Raw genomic sequence first — 15393 nt, 5'->3', positions numbered from 1 at the left:
GGATGAAGGTGGGAGAAAGTTGGCTTTGCTGTGCTCAGGCCTTCAGAGGCCTTTGACCTGCCGGAAGCTGTCACTTCTCAGATGTCGTGGGGAGATGACCACAACCATCAGTGACGGGATGATGCGCCACACACGGGAGGTGCAGGTGAGTATTTTACATACTTTCAGCTGTAAGAATCATTCCTAAAATGGCACTTAATACGACTAATAGTAGACAGTGCAGAAGCCAGCTCTTTATTTGTTTGATATGAATGAATGACTTTAAACCAGGCTTGTTGAACAGTTCAGTGTAGCTGACAGTGAAGGTTTAACATGAATGCAGAGCAGACCATGTTAAAATGTGGCATTGTCCCAAAGTACAGAATAACTAAGACATCCTACATTTAGCAGCACCTTTTTGTAACAGTAACTTAAATGAGCAGTAGAGAAAGAGCAGAGGAAAGGCTGAAATGGGTGTGACAAAAAAGACAGAGAACTATTCGAAACATTTCCAGCATTTTCTAGGTTAACTACAACAATCATTCTACAGCTGAGTCGGTTAAGATTAAACCTTTGCTGTGTGAAAAGACTAGAATTTTCCATTCCACAAGTCAGTGAATATCCCATTGTCCTTGGGATTATTTCTTCAATTACATATTTAGTACACGCCGTTTACACATATGCCCACTCTACAGTTTTCACTTATGGATGCTCTAAGTACTGCAGTAGAGATTTTGCGGAATACTCTGATTTGGACTAATGTGTTTCACAGTAAAGTGAGAAACGAAGAGTCCAGGTCAAAATTTAAAAAATGGAATCCGTTAGCATGATTCTTTGAAAGGGATTAATGGTAGCAGCAAAAAAGATACATACCAGTTGTACTTCAAGAATTTACATATTCCAAAGTCATGAACTGGGATGAAACTTTGTATAGGAAAGGTCGGGGCTGGTGATCATCGATATGGTACCGTGATGGACAGTTGATGGGAAGTATTTTATAAAAGTAACTTTAATTGGAATACGGTTTCCCAATGATGTGAATATTTTACATCAAAAATTTATATATTATGACTACTGTTTTTATATTCAATAAATAAAGGTATGTCAACAGTACAGAGCTAATTAACAAAGAGATTGAGGGAAATGGTTCCTATATTAGCTGATAAAACTATATATGTTAACTCATTTTTACAACTCTGAGTTTTCTTTGGGGGAGAGGAGTAAGGAGTTAGATGTGAAACAGTTGTACTTATAAAGGTCCAAGAATATTTGGCAAGAACCTGGAATAATCAAAGAAGCGAAACAAAAAATAGCTTAACTTATTTAACAAAATAGTAATTTTTAATGTCCAGGTCTGAAGGTAGGCAATCAAGACAGGCGTTTTCCAGGGACAGACTTCAAGTGCCAGGTACTTGCACGCCTAATACTGTCTGTCTTACCTGTCCAGTCATAGCTGGACAGACGGACACTTAGGAGAGACAGAGGAGGTTTCAGGCTCAGCGTGACCACCACCTCGTGGGCCGCGTTCGGCGGTGTCCCTGACACAGGGCCACAGCATCTTCTGGCGTCCCCTCAGAGCAGGTGTCTGACGCAGGAAAACCTCCTCAACGTCTTGTTCACTTCAAGTCACCTCATTTTGCCCTGATTTCTTCCGAAGAGCAGAAGCTTTGGTTATAAGAAGCACTTGGAGATTGTGATGGACAGTGAAAGTGTCGGAGCGGGCAGCGGGGGGGACACAGCAGGCACGGCGGGCGAGGTGAGGAGATGGGGGAGTCGGGAGCATCTGTGTAAACGCTTCTCCCTCAGACGAGAGGTCGTCGGACATTTCCAGTGAAACACTCAGTCAGAGTGGCCCGTACGGTCCCTCTCCAGGAGCCAGCGGGGGGCAGCTCTCCAGGGCGTCCCCTCTGGCGGTGAGCGCCCTCCTGGGCCCTGACGGCTCGGCCCCGGGCTGGCTGCCGCAGTCGTCAGCGTGCACGCCCGTCACTGGCTCGTGCGCACGCGGCTCCCAGACCCCAGTGCTGTGACCTGAGACACTGGCTCTGCAGGACGAGGCTGTCACACTCATCAGTGTGAACTGCACGGAGCGGAGCAACCCTTGGAGTTTGGTTATATTTCCCAGAATTTATGGTCACAATGATTAACGTACAGGGATGGTGAAACATTCAGAAATCAAACCTTTTCAAGTCAGGCGGTCACACGTATTTACAGTATGTACAGACTCTCTACTAGAACGGGAACAGGTGTCTAGACGACGTTATTACAAATTTCCTGAAGGTGGGCATTTCTAGTCCCTGTAATTCAGAAAGCAAATCTGCTGGCTTGGCATTAAGACTCTAAAATAGTGTGATCAAACTGATTGATTGATATATATATATATATTATATATAATTATCATAAGAAGGTGTTTGCAGAAATAACATTTACAAACTGTCTATACAGTACACAATACTAGTACATAGAAAATAGATTCTGACTTTGATCCCCTTTGTGTAAGGCAAGACAGTCTGTCCCCAAATTTAGTCAGTCAGCCAGAGGTACAAGCAAGAAACAGTGGTCCATGGATGAATATGCAAATCAGGTGCCTACATATTTAAAAATCGGGAGAATCAAGAAATTCCACGTTTTATGTGGGCCGATTGATTCTGGCCCGCTGGATGCATCAACCACATTTTCGAAAACATCAGCTATGCTTCTTATAATCCTGATGCCACCTGGATGGCAACAGAAGATATTGTTCAAGTGGCAGCGATCCTAGACAGTTTTCAAAGTCCAGTAGACAACCAGAGGACTGCAGCCTTTCCAGGCGAATTTATATAGCACTTACTTACAAAAGGAAAAAAAAAAGTATATTCTCTATTTCATGCTGTTGCTATCCAAGCAACAGCAGTACAAAATATACAAGACAGATCACATATGATTGCAATGTAGACCCCCAAGATTGAGTTGGAGGGTGGTGGTATACAAGACTTGACCTACTTAAAAAACCAACGACACAAAAGGGCGAAAGTCACTGGCGGATGTAAACCTCCCTGTTCCAGTCCCCAGCCTCGTGCCGTCTCCTGGACACCCCTTCCCCCTCCCTGTCACAGTAGCGATCCTTGGATTTGTGGCGGCTCCACTGTTTGTCGCCCTCGTTGTGGTCCTGCTCTCGATCCGGGTCCCGCGAGCGGTGCCGAGACTCCCTGTGTCTGCGCTCCCCGCCCCCGTGGGGTTCCTCTCGGTGGCTGTGATCTCGGTGCGGGGCACAGTGGTCCACGTGTTCGTGGGAATAATCTTCCTTGGGCTCCGCGTACGCGGAGTCGCGACTCTCCTGCGTTTCTGAATCCAAGGTCTCCTGCCTGGAGAGGCCTCGGCTGGCCCCACTGCGATGGCTGTGGTGCTGGGGTTTCTTGACCGGATCTGGGCAGGGTTCTTCTTCAGCTTGGGAGGCAGAACGGGCGGCAGCTGCGCGATCGGTCCTCGGATCCCCTTGAGAACCCTGGAGGCGAAGGAGCAGACACAGGTCTCAGCCAAGGTCGGGGTCTGGGGAGCTGTCACGAAGGCCAGTCCATAGAAGTCTAGTCCCTTTTCAAAGTCTCTAACGTGCTGAAATGAAATCTCACCTAGCTTGGTCGCTTAATTTGTTCGATAACATCCCGTAGCATTTATATTGTGTTGGACTTTTTGTTAATCTGTAAGCGCCTAGAACAGCACACAGAGTAACTTTATTTTTTTAAATGAATGAATGAAGGAGGGGAGGGCATTCTTTTATATGTTCTCTTGTAACCAAATATAGATACAGGTGCCTGAGATCTGTCTACACATGGGTGGACACTTAACCACCTCTGCTCGAATACAGGTGGGAAGATTAAAAGTTCGTAGGATGTTGGCTTTAAGGGAAAAAAATGATAAAATGTCAAATGCTTAAGTGGCACTTAATATGAGACCAGCAGTGTTATGAGACAGTCGCGTACATTGACTGATTAAACACAACAACCCTGTAAGCCAGTCTCATGAGAAAAGTCACATGACAGCCCCACGAGGCAGGGTCATTGGTATTCCTGAGGCAAAGGGCAGGTAAGGACTTTATCCAAGGTTAAACCCCTGGGAAGGGGTGGCAGTCTGAGTCCACAGTCTGTGCTGCCGGCCACATAGAAAGTTCCTCTCTCCTGGCCCTACCAGAATATGGGGAGAGCGGATTTTACGGTTTATATACAGTAAGTCCCCTACATACAGACCTTCAGGTTGTGAACTTTCAAAGATGCAAACACAGCTTCGCATGTCGAATCACGTAAGATCATTTGTCTGGCGTACATTGTCACGTGCGTGCATCCTCTACAAGCGGTTGTGCTTTTGTGTTCTTTACCGTATAGGGTACGGTAGTACAGTATCTTTATTTCAAGCCCAGGATGGTCGGAAGCGAGCGTAAAAGCAGTGGTGACCTAGCGGGTACTACTGTCCTTTTCAAGGGACTGTACTGTAAGGTTAAAAATGTTTTATCTTTTGTTTGTTTTTTCTGTATTATTTGTATGCAAGGTATGATAAACCTGTCACGGTACAGTATTATATAGCCGATTGGGTTAGTGGGTAGCCTAGGCTAACTTTGCTGGACTTAGGAACGCATTCTCGGAACGGAACTCGTTCGTATATGGGGGACTTACGGTACTTCACAGGATGCTGTTTACACTCCTCCTCTTACAGGCGCCTGGCTCACGCTGGAGACACTTAAGGGACCCGGTGTTCCACCTTGTTCTGGACAGGGCTGCCCGACCGGAACGAGCACCGCCCCCGAGCCCGGGACCCCAGTGACGCGAGTGGAGACGGGAGCGCCCCTCACCTGTGAGCTGGGGACCAGAGCGGGGCTGACGGGCAGGGTCGAGGTGGCCAAGGTACGGCTGAGGAGAGGGTTGGGGAGGCCGCTGCTGGGAGGGTGGGTGGCCTTCCAGGAGGCCTCCAGGTAGTCGGCAAGGTGCTCACAGGCGTCCTCGAGCTGGTTCTCATCCAGAATCACATCGAACAGCTCCTGCAGGGGCAGACAGCGCAGACGGCACGCTGACGGCAGCCAGGGCCCGCCCGGTGCCTCCCCGCACGCGCGGGGCAAGGAGGGCGCCCGAGAGCTGCGCGCCGCGTCCCTGCCCGAGGCGACGGGCTCCTCCTCCTCCCTCCTCGCCTTGGCGGGCCATCCGCTAAGGTCAGGTTATGCGCGTCTGGCCTCAGGTCGCTGTGGAGGACACGGCTGCTTCGCCGTGTGAATGACCAGGAAGTGAGCAGGTGTGATAACAGTTGTTAGGGCCACCAGAGAAAAGTGGCCCACACTGAAAAAAGGAACTGATCCTATGCTAGGGGAGAGACGTAGAAAAGAAAATGAGACTATAAGCCAAACACACAGTACAGGGAGAAGCCTGTCTTTGACAGAGACTATGAAAAGCTGAACCTTGGAAATGACTGAGGTGAGGTGAAGACATGAGGAAGCCGAAGCCTCTAATGATTTGATGTGGTCCAGACTGCAAAACAGTTCAGAGTTCCTATAAATGTTAACGTACTCCCAGTAATGACACGTGGATCTGATCGTAGTTCATAAGGCTTCTGAGATACCTTCATTTTAAAAAAGCCAGAACAAAAGCCAGAAGCATACGGTCCCAAAGCGTGGTATGCAGAGCAAGGGATTCGAGGTAGGAATGTGTTCAGGGGTCAGAATCTGGTTACTGAGTGGTTTAGAAATGGTCTCAGATCAATTTCTTAGATGGTGATGAAGAGCCAGCAACTTGCTCCCTGATTAGAAGTGAATAATAAACCAACCCAAACAGAGCCGTCTTTTAAACCAAAGTTTTTAAACAACGATTGTGTTTCATTTAAGATAGTACTGAGGTGTTAGATTAACAAAGCGAGGTCACCACGGAACACACCGTAGCCGTTCGTAAGCCACGTCCATGACCTAGACAAGTGCTTGTGCTCGTGGTAAGAGGTAGACTGTTCCCGTCTTTGGGAGGAAACCCACTGTTAATGGGCAGGGTTCTCTCCCTGGACAGGCGTTTACCTGTCCGTCTGGTTTTTGTTAACAGAATGTGGGTCTGAAGCCTTCAAGTGGATTATACTGCAGAGAGAGACTTACCGGAGGGCACTGAGCCAGCTTATCTGCTGCTACCATCTGAACATTGAGGTGTTTAGCTTGAGATTTCCCTCGAGATTTTATTAACCTTTGTAAAACCTGTAAAAGATGAGATTCTTAAACTGGGGTATCTGCACTCAGGTAAACAACAAGGTTCATTATTCATTCCTTTCTCTGGGGTCTTTTGCATACAGCACTAATGGTTTACAAATAGATTGAGCTAGAAAAGAGAATCTTCAAGATGATCAGCAAAATTAACACGTTAACATAAATCTCAGTCACAAGCTTCAAAAATCACCAGCGTGGAGATTTTTATGAGTCTTGTCTTTTTTCAAGGCTAGCAGTTCTCAAACTTTGTCTCATGATTTATGTGTTTAAAACCTTTGGAGAACTCCCAAGAGCTTTTTATGTGAACTGTAATAGTTACATATTAGAAATTAAAACTGAAAAATTCATTTAAGAATGACCAGTAAACCTCTTATATGTTAACATGTCACGCATTCTGATAAAAATATTTGCAGGTTTCTCTAATGCCCGGCTTCACAGAAGCTAGCTGATGTTCCCTGCTTCTACATTTAATCTGCCACAGTATATTGTTTGAAACAGGCAAAGAAAATCCACTCCCCTATAGATACGTAATTCAGAAAAGGAGTATTTTAGTAGCCTTTTCAGATAATTGTGGATATCTTTCTTTGATACTACAGTAAACAAGTGGTAGCTTTTTAAAGACTAGCTCTCATGTGAAATCTAAACCCCTATCAATGAACTTTTCTTACTCTGTTACATTAAATTCCATTGATCTGTCCTGAAATTTGAAGGACATGTCAGTTGTTCTTTCCAATAAAAATGGTGTTCCAGGATGAAAGTGGCTACTTTGGTTTATGACTTGAAGAATCACACTGGTACCTGCCCTCAAGATAACAAACAGACTTCGAGTACATAGCTAAAGAACTTGAAGTGTACTTCCCATTTCGTTACATAGAATATTAAAAAGGTGTTTGTACTGAAGAGTCAAAATTTAAGCATTTTTACTACTTCATCAGGACATTCTTAAGTGAAACTGGGTTGTGTGTGTGTTTTTTTTTAACCTGGGAGTGCAAGGGGAGGGAGAATGCCACAGCTGCTACTGCTACTGTGGTCTTGATTCCTGCTTAGACATCACCCACCACTGCTTCTGCACCATTGGTGCAAAGGTCAAACCAGTGAAAAAGGGGGAGGATGTCTGAGTATTAGATAATGCTTAGATAATAATCATGGAAATGGTTCTGACCTCATGGACCCTCTAAAAGTGTTTCAGAACCTCCCCCACCAGGAATCCATGGACCACACTTTGGGAATCACTCTCCTAAGCCATGAAACTCATCATCATGCTCGCTTATATGAATCTTAACAATTCTCGGCTACCACATCTCTCTTCAGACCCTTTGTGATGGATAAAGACACAGCCAGTTTATAATTGGAAAGCAGACTATAAATACACATTTTAGTAAAGTTCCATTACAGAGCAAACAGTAACAACCCTACTTACCTTAGGAGAAGAAATCTTGACATACACTATAATAGGGGCCAGAGAGGTTTTACTAAGTTGTGCTGGATGATTAATAGTATCTGCATCAAGGACCACCAGTTGCAGTGTTCTTGCAAGTTCAAAAATCCTTTCAATTTCACTCTGAACTTCCGCTGTAAAAGGTTAAGCAGAGTTTGATTACTTGACGTACAGCATTTTTAGACCAGATTGAGACAAAGTAAAACGGTACTCAGGTAGGTGAGGTTGATGTCAACAGGTAAGAGAGCTGGTAACAGGTATCCTTTGGAGAGAGCCGTTCCTTCACAATACCTCTAGCATTTAGGGAATTCCTCTCTCAACCAGACATCTAACAAACACAATGTGAGAGTCAACGTTTCTGGCTCTCTGTGCTGACGTGGTTTTGGTGCTATAAAACTTCAATAAGTCATTTCACTAAAGTGTTGTGAAATAGAAACTTGAAGAGAGGTCTTCCCTGTGTTTGTTTCTGACCACTCTAGCCTAGCACCCATCACCAGCCTTCCTGTCACGCTTATCTGTGTTTATATGCCACCTATTGGTACGCCTTCTGGAGATGATTGATAGAGTCTAGAGATGCTTATTACCAAGCTGAACTACAACAGAAAACTGGAGAGATTTTAAGAGTGTCTACAACAAACTTGTCCAAAAACACGCTTCTCATATTTCCCACCAACAACAGAACAGCCCTGTAACATTCATGCTTTAAAAGGGCGGTTATATATTAGAGACAGCATTACAGAAATACAAACTATATAAACATCCAAAAATCTACGTGAATGCCAAAGAAATTTTATGCATTTCATCTGCTTCTCCATTTCTGTACCACTGCTGTCCAGTATGGTAGCCACAACCCTCATATGCCTGTGGAGCACCTGAAATGTAGCACTTGTGAATGAATGAATAAATTTTTGAAATTTAATTTAAATAAGAGTTAAATAGCCAGAAACTACTTTACTAGACATCATAGGTCTATAAAGCATAATATGTATTTTACAGTGCCCACTGCAGTCATGAAGGGCCAATTCCATGAGATTCCTAGACCTACAGAATACCATTTCATTCCTCTTACGCATTTGCATCCATGCAGAAGATGCCTGGAGATAATTTTAACTAGTACATTATTCCAGAAAAGGCAAGTCACTATTGTCTGCCTCACAGTATGTTATGACTAGAGTCCTTTCATTCAACCTGGCTGTCTTTAAAATCAGGGCCCAAACCACTTGAGATACTGGCTTTAAAATAATATTTGGTCACATTACCACCCATGACATAGTTTTGCTAACAGAAAAAAAAAAAACATTAAGCTTCTGGAGCTATCAGTTTATAAGAAATACAGGGAACAGACAATTATATATAAACTATGCCAGTGTAATGCAGTTAGCAAAATTCACTCTCTGAAAACCCTGCAGAATAAGTGACCCAGTTTCTTCAAAAAATTACAAGGAAATAAAGATATATGGAAAACTAGATTAAGAGATTTAAGGACCTAGGAAACATTTGCAATGTATGGACTTTATTTGGATCCTGATTCAAACAATATATTTATAATGCATAAAGTGAATATAATGCATATAAGTGAATAAAATGTTTATATATAGAATGCTTATATATATAAAATGTATGTGTGTATATGTATAATACATGACAGTTGGGAAATGATACATGGCTGAGTGGCAACCTGATGATATTAGGGATGTACTGTTAAGGTCTATCGATAATGGAATTATGGTTTAAATAAAAAGGGGCTTCAATGTTTAGAAATACATACTGAAACATTTACAGATAACCTCATATGATGTCTGGGATTAGCTTCAAAATAATTCAGAGACAGGAGAGGAAGGCAGGGGGAAGACTGGAAATGAAACCAGACTGGCCATGAATAGATGATAGTTGAAACTAGGTGATGAGTACCTGAGGTTTCCTAGAACATTCTTTACTTCATATATATTGGAATTCCCTTAAACAACAGTTTTAGAAATAAAAGTGGCCTTTTGATCATTTCTTTCACAATAGAGTTCTAAAACATTACTGACACTCTTATTTGCTCTCTTTTCTCGTGCTCTTTAAAATTTTATTCCAATATAACCTTGCTTCTTTGTGCCCTAAAAATGTTTTCACAGCCACTGATCCCCAACAGTCAAGTTCTGATCTAAGTTAGTATTTATTGTAAGCATTAAGAAATTTGATTAGTCCACAGCCAACACCACACTCAATGGAAATGCTGAAAGCTTTTCCTCTAAGATCAGGAACGACACAGGGATGCCCACTCTCACCACTTCTTTCAACATAGTATTGAAAGTCCTAGCCAGAGCAGTTTGGCAAGAAACAAATAAAAGGCATATAAATTGGAAAGGAAGTAAAACTCTCACTGTTTGTAGATGACATGATAGTATATACAGAAAACTCTTAAAGACTCCACCAAAAGACCGTTAGAACTAATAAGCGAATTCAGTAAAGTTGCAGGATACAAAATTAGCTTACAAAAATCTGTTGCGTTCCTGTACACTAATAATGAACTATCAGAAAGAGGAAGTAAGAAAACAATCCCATTTACAGTTGCATCAAAAAGAATACCTAGGAATAAATAAAACCAAGGAGGTGAAAGACCTGTACTCTGAAAACTGTAAGACACTGATGAAAGAAACTGAAGACACAAATAAATAGATATTCCATGCTCATGGATTGGAAGAATTATATTGTCAAAATGTCCATACTACCCAAGTGATTTATTGCAATCCCTATCGAAAATCTAATGGCATTTTTCACAGATACAGAACAATCCTAAAATTTGTATAGAATCACAAAAGACCCCAAACAGCCAAAGCAATCTTGAGAAAGAACAAAGCTGGAGGAATCATGCTTCCTGACTTCAAACTATATCACAAAACTATAATAAAATAGTAGGGTACTGGCGTTAAAAACAGATCCATAGATCAGTGGAACAGACTAGAAGAGCCCAGAAGTAAACCCATGCGTATATGGTCAATTAATTTATGACAAAGGAGCCAAGAACATACAGTGGGGAAAAGGACAGTCTCTTCAATAATTGTGCTGGGTGAAAACGACAGCCATGTGCGTAAGAGTGAAACTGGACCACTATCTTACACCATACATGAAAATCAGCTCAAAATGGATTAAAGGCTTAAATGTATATCCCGAAACCATAAAACTCCTAGAAAAAAACAAAGGTGGTAAGCTCCTTGACATTTGTCTTGGCAATGCTTTTTTGGATTTGACACCAAAAGCAAACACAAGAAAACCCAAAGTAAACAAGTGAGACTCCATCAAACTAAAAAGCTTCTGCACAGCAAAGGAAACCATCAACAAAATGAAAAGGCAACCTGCCAAATGGGAGAAAATATTTGTAAATCATATATACAGGCATACATCAGAGATATTGCAGGTTTGGTTCCAGACTACCACAATAAAGCAAGTCACATGAACTTTTTGGTTTCCCAGTGCATATAAAAGTTATGTTTACACTAAATTGTAGTTTATTAAGTGTGCAAAAGCATTATGTCTTATAAAATCCATGTACATAATTAAAAAATACTTGATTGCTAAAAAATGCTAACCATCATCTGACCCTTCAGAGAGTCATAGTAGTAATGAAGATCACTGATCACAGATCACCATAGCAAATATAATGAAAAAGTTTGAAATATTGTGAGAATAACCAGAATGTAACACAAAAACACGAAGCAAGCAATGTTAGAAAAATGGTGCCAGTAGACTTGCTCAAGGCAGGGTTGCCACAAACCTTCAATTTGTGAAAAACACAATATCTGCAAAGTGCAATAAAGTGAAAAGCACAGTAAAATGAGGCATGCTTGTATAGGATGAGTTAATTTCCAAAATATATAAGGAACTCTTACAGCTTAATAGCAAAAACCAAACAGTCCAATTAGCAAATGGGAAGAAGACCTGAATAGACATTTTTCCAAAGACGACATACAGATGGCCAACAGGTATATGAAAAGGCGCTCAACATCCCTAACCATCAGGGAAATGCAAATCAAAACCCCAATGAGATATCACCTCACACCTGTTAGGATGGCTATCATCAAAAAGATAATAACAAGTGCTGTGGTGATAATGTGGAGAAAAGGGAACCCTCCTGCACTGTTGGTGGGAATGTGAACTGGTGCTGTCACTATGGAAAATGATATGGAGTTTCCTCCAAAAATTAAAAATAGAGCTACCATGAGATCCAGTGATAGAATCTTGACTGAAATGTGGAATTGGAGGGAAAAAAAAAAAAGCATAGGTAAAAAGAACAGATTGGGGGTAGCCAGAGGTGGGAAGTGGGGGGTGGGTGAGGGTGGTCAAAAGCACAAGTAAGTCCCACGGATGTGACGCACAGTGTGGTGACTATAGTTACTAATACTGTGTATTTGAAAGTTGCTAAGAGAGTGGATCTTAGGAGTTCTCATCACAAGAAAAAAACTCGTAACTGTACATAAATTTGTAACTAGACTTTCTGTGATCATAAAACAATATATACATGGGTCAAGTCATGTTGTATACCTGAAATAGTCTAATGGTATATTTCAGGAATGTCTCAATGAAAAGAAATTTGATCACAAAGATTTTCATCCATGTACTCAGTTAAATAACAGTTAATCACACAGAGTCCCCACACCTTAAAAAAACTTCATTTTTCTTAGCGGTTTCAGTACTATGAAAAAAAAAGATTATAAATGTAGTACTTGTTCATTGCATAAAATCTGAGTAACAGATAAACATAAAAGAAAATAACCCATTATCTTATTATGTATCCAAAAATTACTATCAACATATGTCAATTTCTTAATATATGTTTCATGTATATATGTGTATATATATGCATATATTTATATCTTCTAGTATTCTTACATACACAAATATCTTAACACTTTTTAAATTAAGGGGGGAAATGAGATATTCATTTAAAAATTTAAAGGAGATTTTTTTCAGAATCCCAGTGCAACATATTAGTAAGTAAACCTTAAAATAAGATGACCAATGAATTATGAAGAAATACTTTTAACTTCCAAGTAAAAATGATGCTTCAAAAAGAAATGTACCCGTACTAGTGGTTTTCTTTGACAGAGTACATCACGCTTAGAATTTATTTCAAAAAAGAAATGTCAAAGACAGCTGATGTTCATTTCTGAAACTGAAAAGCCTTATTCACCTGTCCAAATCCCAATCACTTAACAGCCATTGAATTAAAACTGGTGCTGATACTATGGAAAACAGTGTGGAGGTTCCTCAAAAAGCTAAAAACAGAGTTGCCATATGATCCTGCAGTCCAACTCCTGGGGATATACACAGACAAAACTATAATTCAAAAAGAGACATGCGCCTCCATGTACATAGCAGCACTACTCACAATAGCCAAGACATGAAAACAACCTAAATGCCCATCGACAGATGAATGGCTAAAGAAGATGTGGTACATATACACAGTGGAATACTACTCAGCCATAAACAAGAATGAAATAATGCCATTTGCAGCAACATGGATGGACCCAGCCATCATCATACTAAGTGAAGTGAGTCAGAAAGAGAAAGACAAATACCATATGATATCACTTACATGTGGAATCTAAAATATGACACAAATGAACTTTTCTAGGAAACAAATGGACTCACAGAATGGACTTGCGGTTGCCGTGGGGGAGGGAAGGACTGGGAGTTTGGGATTAGCAGATGCAAACTAGTATATATAGGATGGATAAACAACAAGGTCCTCCCGTATAGCACAGGGAACCGTATTCAATATCCTGTGATAAACCATAATGGAAAAGAATATAAAAAAATGTACATATATGTATAACTGAATCACTTTGCTATACAGCAGAAATTAACACAACATTGTTAAATCAGCTGTACTTCAATTAAAAGAAAAAACTCAGAGCTCAGAAACAATCATCATGTTTTCTGGAAGACGAGAAAGAAGGGAAGTGCGTTTGTTTGGAAAGACATTTCTATAATTGAACAATACTGTAAAAACAGAGGCGGTTGTTACACTTTGTAGCTAGCGTTGGACGACATCCAAGCGGTCATTCGAGAATTAATAAGACTTGCGATGGCTCTGGTATCAGTGATGTGATGGTAATTCCAACGCCATTTCATAATCACTAAGCACAGAATTCTACTTTTGACAAGTTCCTTACTTATCCTAAAAAACGAAATCTGTAAAGCCCCCTCTAAGCCTCTTTTCCTTTCCCCAGGCCCAGGGAGGTCTGCCTCTGGGCACCCAGTCCCAGGCACCAAAGTGGCTTCCTCACTTCATAGAGTGTGTGATCCTTGGGTGACAGGCTTCGTTTCTTGGAGCCCCCTAAGTGTTCTTTTTTGGAAAATGGAAATGAGGACTAAGTGAACCAACGTGCAAAGCATTTATTGTGGTGCCTGGCCCAGAGTAAATACTTAATAAATGTCAAGTATTGCTTTGTGCCTACCTCTGTTAACATTTATTGCATTGTATTTTGATGATATGATTGAAAACTTTTCCAACAGGCAGTGAACTGATAGAACACTGGCAACAGTACATAATTACTTCCATTCCTTCCCTCAGTACAGTGTTTGGTACATGCTTGGTGCTCAAAAACTGTGTTGAAAGAATGAGTTAAAAAGGCAAAGAAAAAATATAATCATTTAATATATATATAATGTAACATTTTTTTTTTTGCCTTTTTAATTGACTATATACGTATTAGGTAGAAGCTGCTGTTGTAGAAAAAAATTCATTAAATAAATCTTCAAAACCATGAATAATGAATTTGACTGCCAAAATATATTTAGATGAAGAACTCCCTTTGGGTAGAAATATTGCTATAGCTGGGCCATTGGAGCAATCTTGTGGAATAAAAAGTGCTAATTTATTAAGACAGACATAGCTACGCTGGTAATGGATAGGTCACGAGGAGGGAAGAAATGAGATTGAAAACATCAATAGCCCCGTAAATTTCACATCGATTCGCAAGGCTAGTTTTAGAGTCTATCATCCGCCCTTCATTCTCCATAAATTATTTTTTTCTCTTCCTCAGAGAAGGCAGAGATGTAATTAGCATCACGACACTGCTCAATGGACAAAATCCTGGAATGGTAGTCAGGACACCCAGGGTCTAGCCTTAGCTTTATTCGTTAGTAGGTGCCTTACCCACACTACACAGATCCCTTCACTTCCTGTGGCTCTCAGATCCTTCACTGAACAGTGATGGGCTTGAACCAGATCGGTAGTTCTCAAACTCTGGCATATGGTAGAATCACCAGGCGGGCTTGTTAAACCAGAGATTGTAGGGCCCCACCTCCAGAGTTCCTGATTTTATAGGTTTGGATGGGGCCTGAGAATGTTCAGTCCTCACTGATGCCCCCATGATGCTGACGCTGTTGATTTGGAGACCACACCTGAGGAGCAACTACGAGGTGCTCTCTCTGGTGTGTCATCCCCGCTCCACAGTCCCTGGTGCTACCAACATAAGTGATGAGCTTTTCTTTAATCGACGCTTCTGTTGAGATAACTGCAGGTTCACAAGCAGTTGTAAGAGATAACGGAGAACCCTGTGCCCTTTACCCAGTTTTCCTCAATGGGAACATCTTGCAAAACTGTAGTGCGATATCACAACCAGGATATTAATATTAATACAATCCACCCATCTTATTCAGATTTCCCCAGTTTTATGTACTCACGTGTGTGTGTGTGTGTGTGTGTGTGTGTGTGTGTGTGTACTGAGCTCTATGCAGTTTTATCACGTGTAGGTTCCTGTATCCATCACCACAATTTAGAGAC

General features: G+C 41.4%; 1 protein-coding gene and 1 long non-coding RNA gene across 9 annotated transcripts in view; one reads left to right on the top strand and one right to left on the bottom strand.

The window, feature by feature from the left end:
- Positions 1–1637: 1637 nt before the first annotated feature.
- Positions 1638–15393, top strand: part of LOC309656452 — a 32159-nt gene continuing 18403 nt past the window's right edge. Inside the window, exons 1-3 of one of the 2 annotated variants that reach the window (XR_014261362.1) lie at positions 1638–1735; positions 4663–4800; positions 6024–7130. This is a non-coding gene — a long non-coding RNA (uncharacterized lncRNA). Of the gene's footprint in view, positions 1736–4662; positions 4851–6023; positions 7131–15393 lie in introns of those variants that run through there. The other variant, XR_014261361.1, reaches the window with a different exon arrangement.
- The window catches only part of CACNB2 (calcium voltage-gated channel auxiliary subunit beta 2), a 410393-nt gene continuing 396734 nt past the window's right edge, over positions 1735–15393 (bottom strand). For all 7 annotated transcript variants that reach the window (XM_082452853.1, XM_082452855.1, XM_082452854.1 and 4 more), the window contains 4 exons: positions 7599–7750; positions 6074–6169; positions 4799–4984; positions 1735–3460 (listed from right to left, as the gene is read on the bottom strand). In XM_082452853.1, the coding sequence (XP_082308979.1) occupies positions 2990–3460; positions 4799–4984; positions 6074–6169; positions 7599–7750 (905 nt within the window). In that variant the 3' untranslated portion in view covers positions 1735–2989. The remainder of the gene's footprint in view (positions 3461–4798; positions 4985–6073; positions 6170–7598; positions 7751–15393) is intronic.

The sequence above is a fragment of the Balaenoptera physalus genome, assembly GCF_965194825.1.
Source record: "Balaenoptera physalus genome assembly, chromosome: 2".
Classification (NCBI taxonomy): domain Eukaryota; kingdom Metazoa; phylum Chordata; class Mammalia; order Artiodactyla; family Balaenopteridae; genus Balaenoptera; species Balaenoptera physalus.
This window is presented reverse-complemented; position numbering and strand designations above follow the sequence as displayed.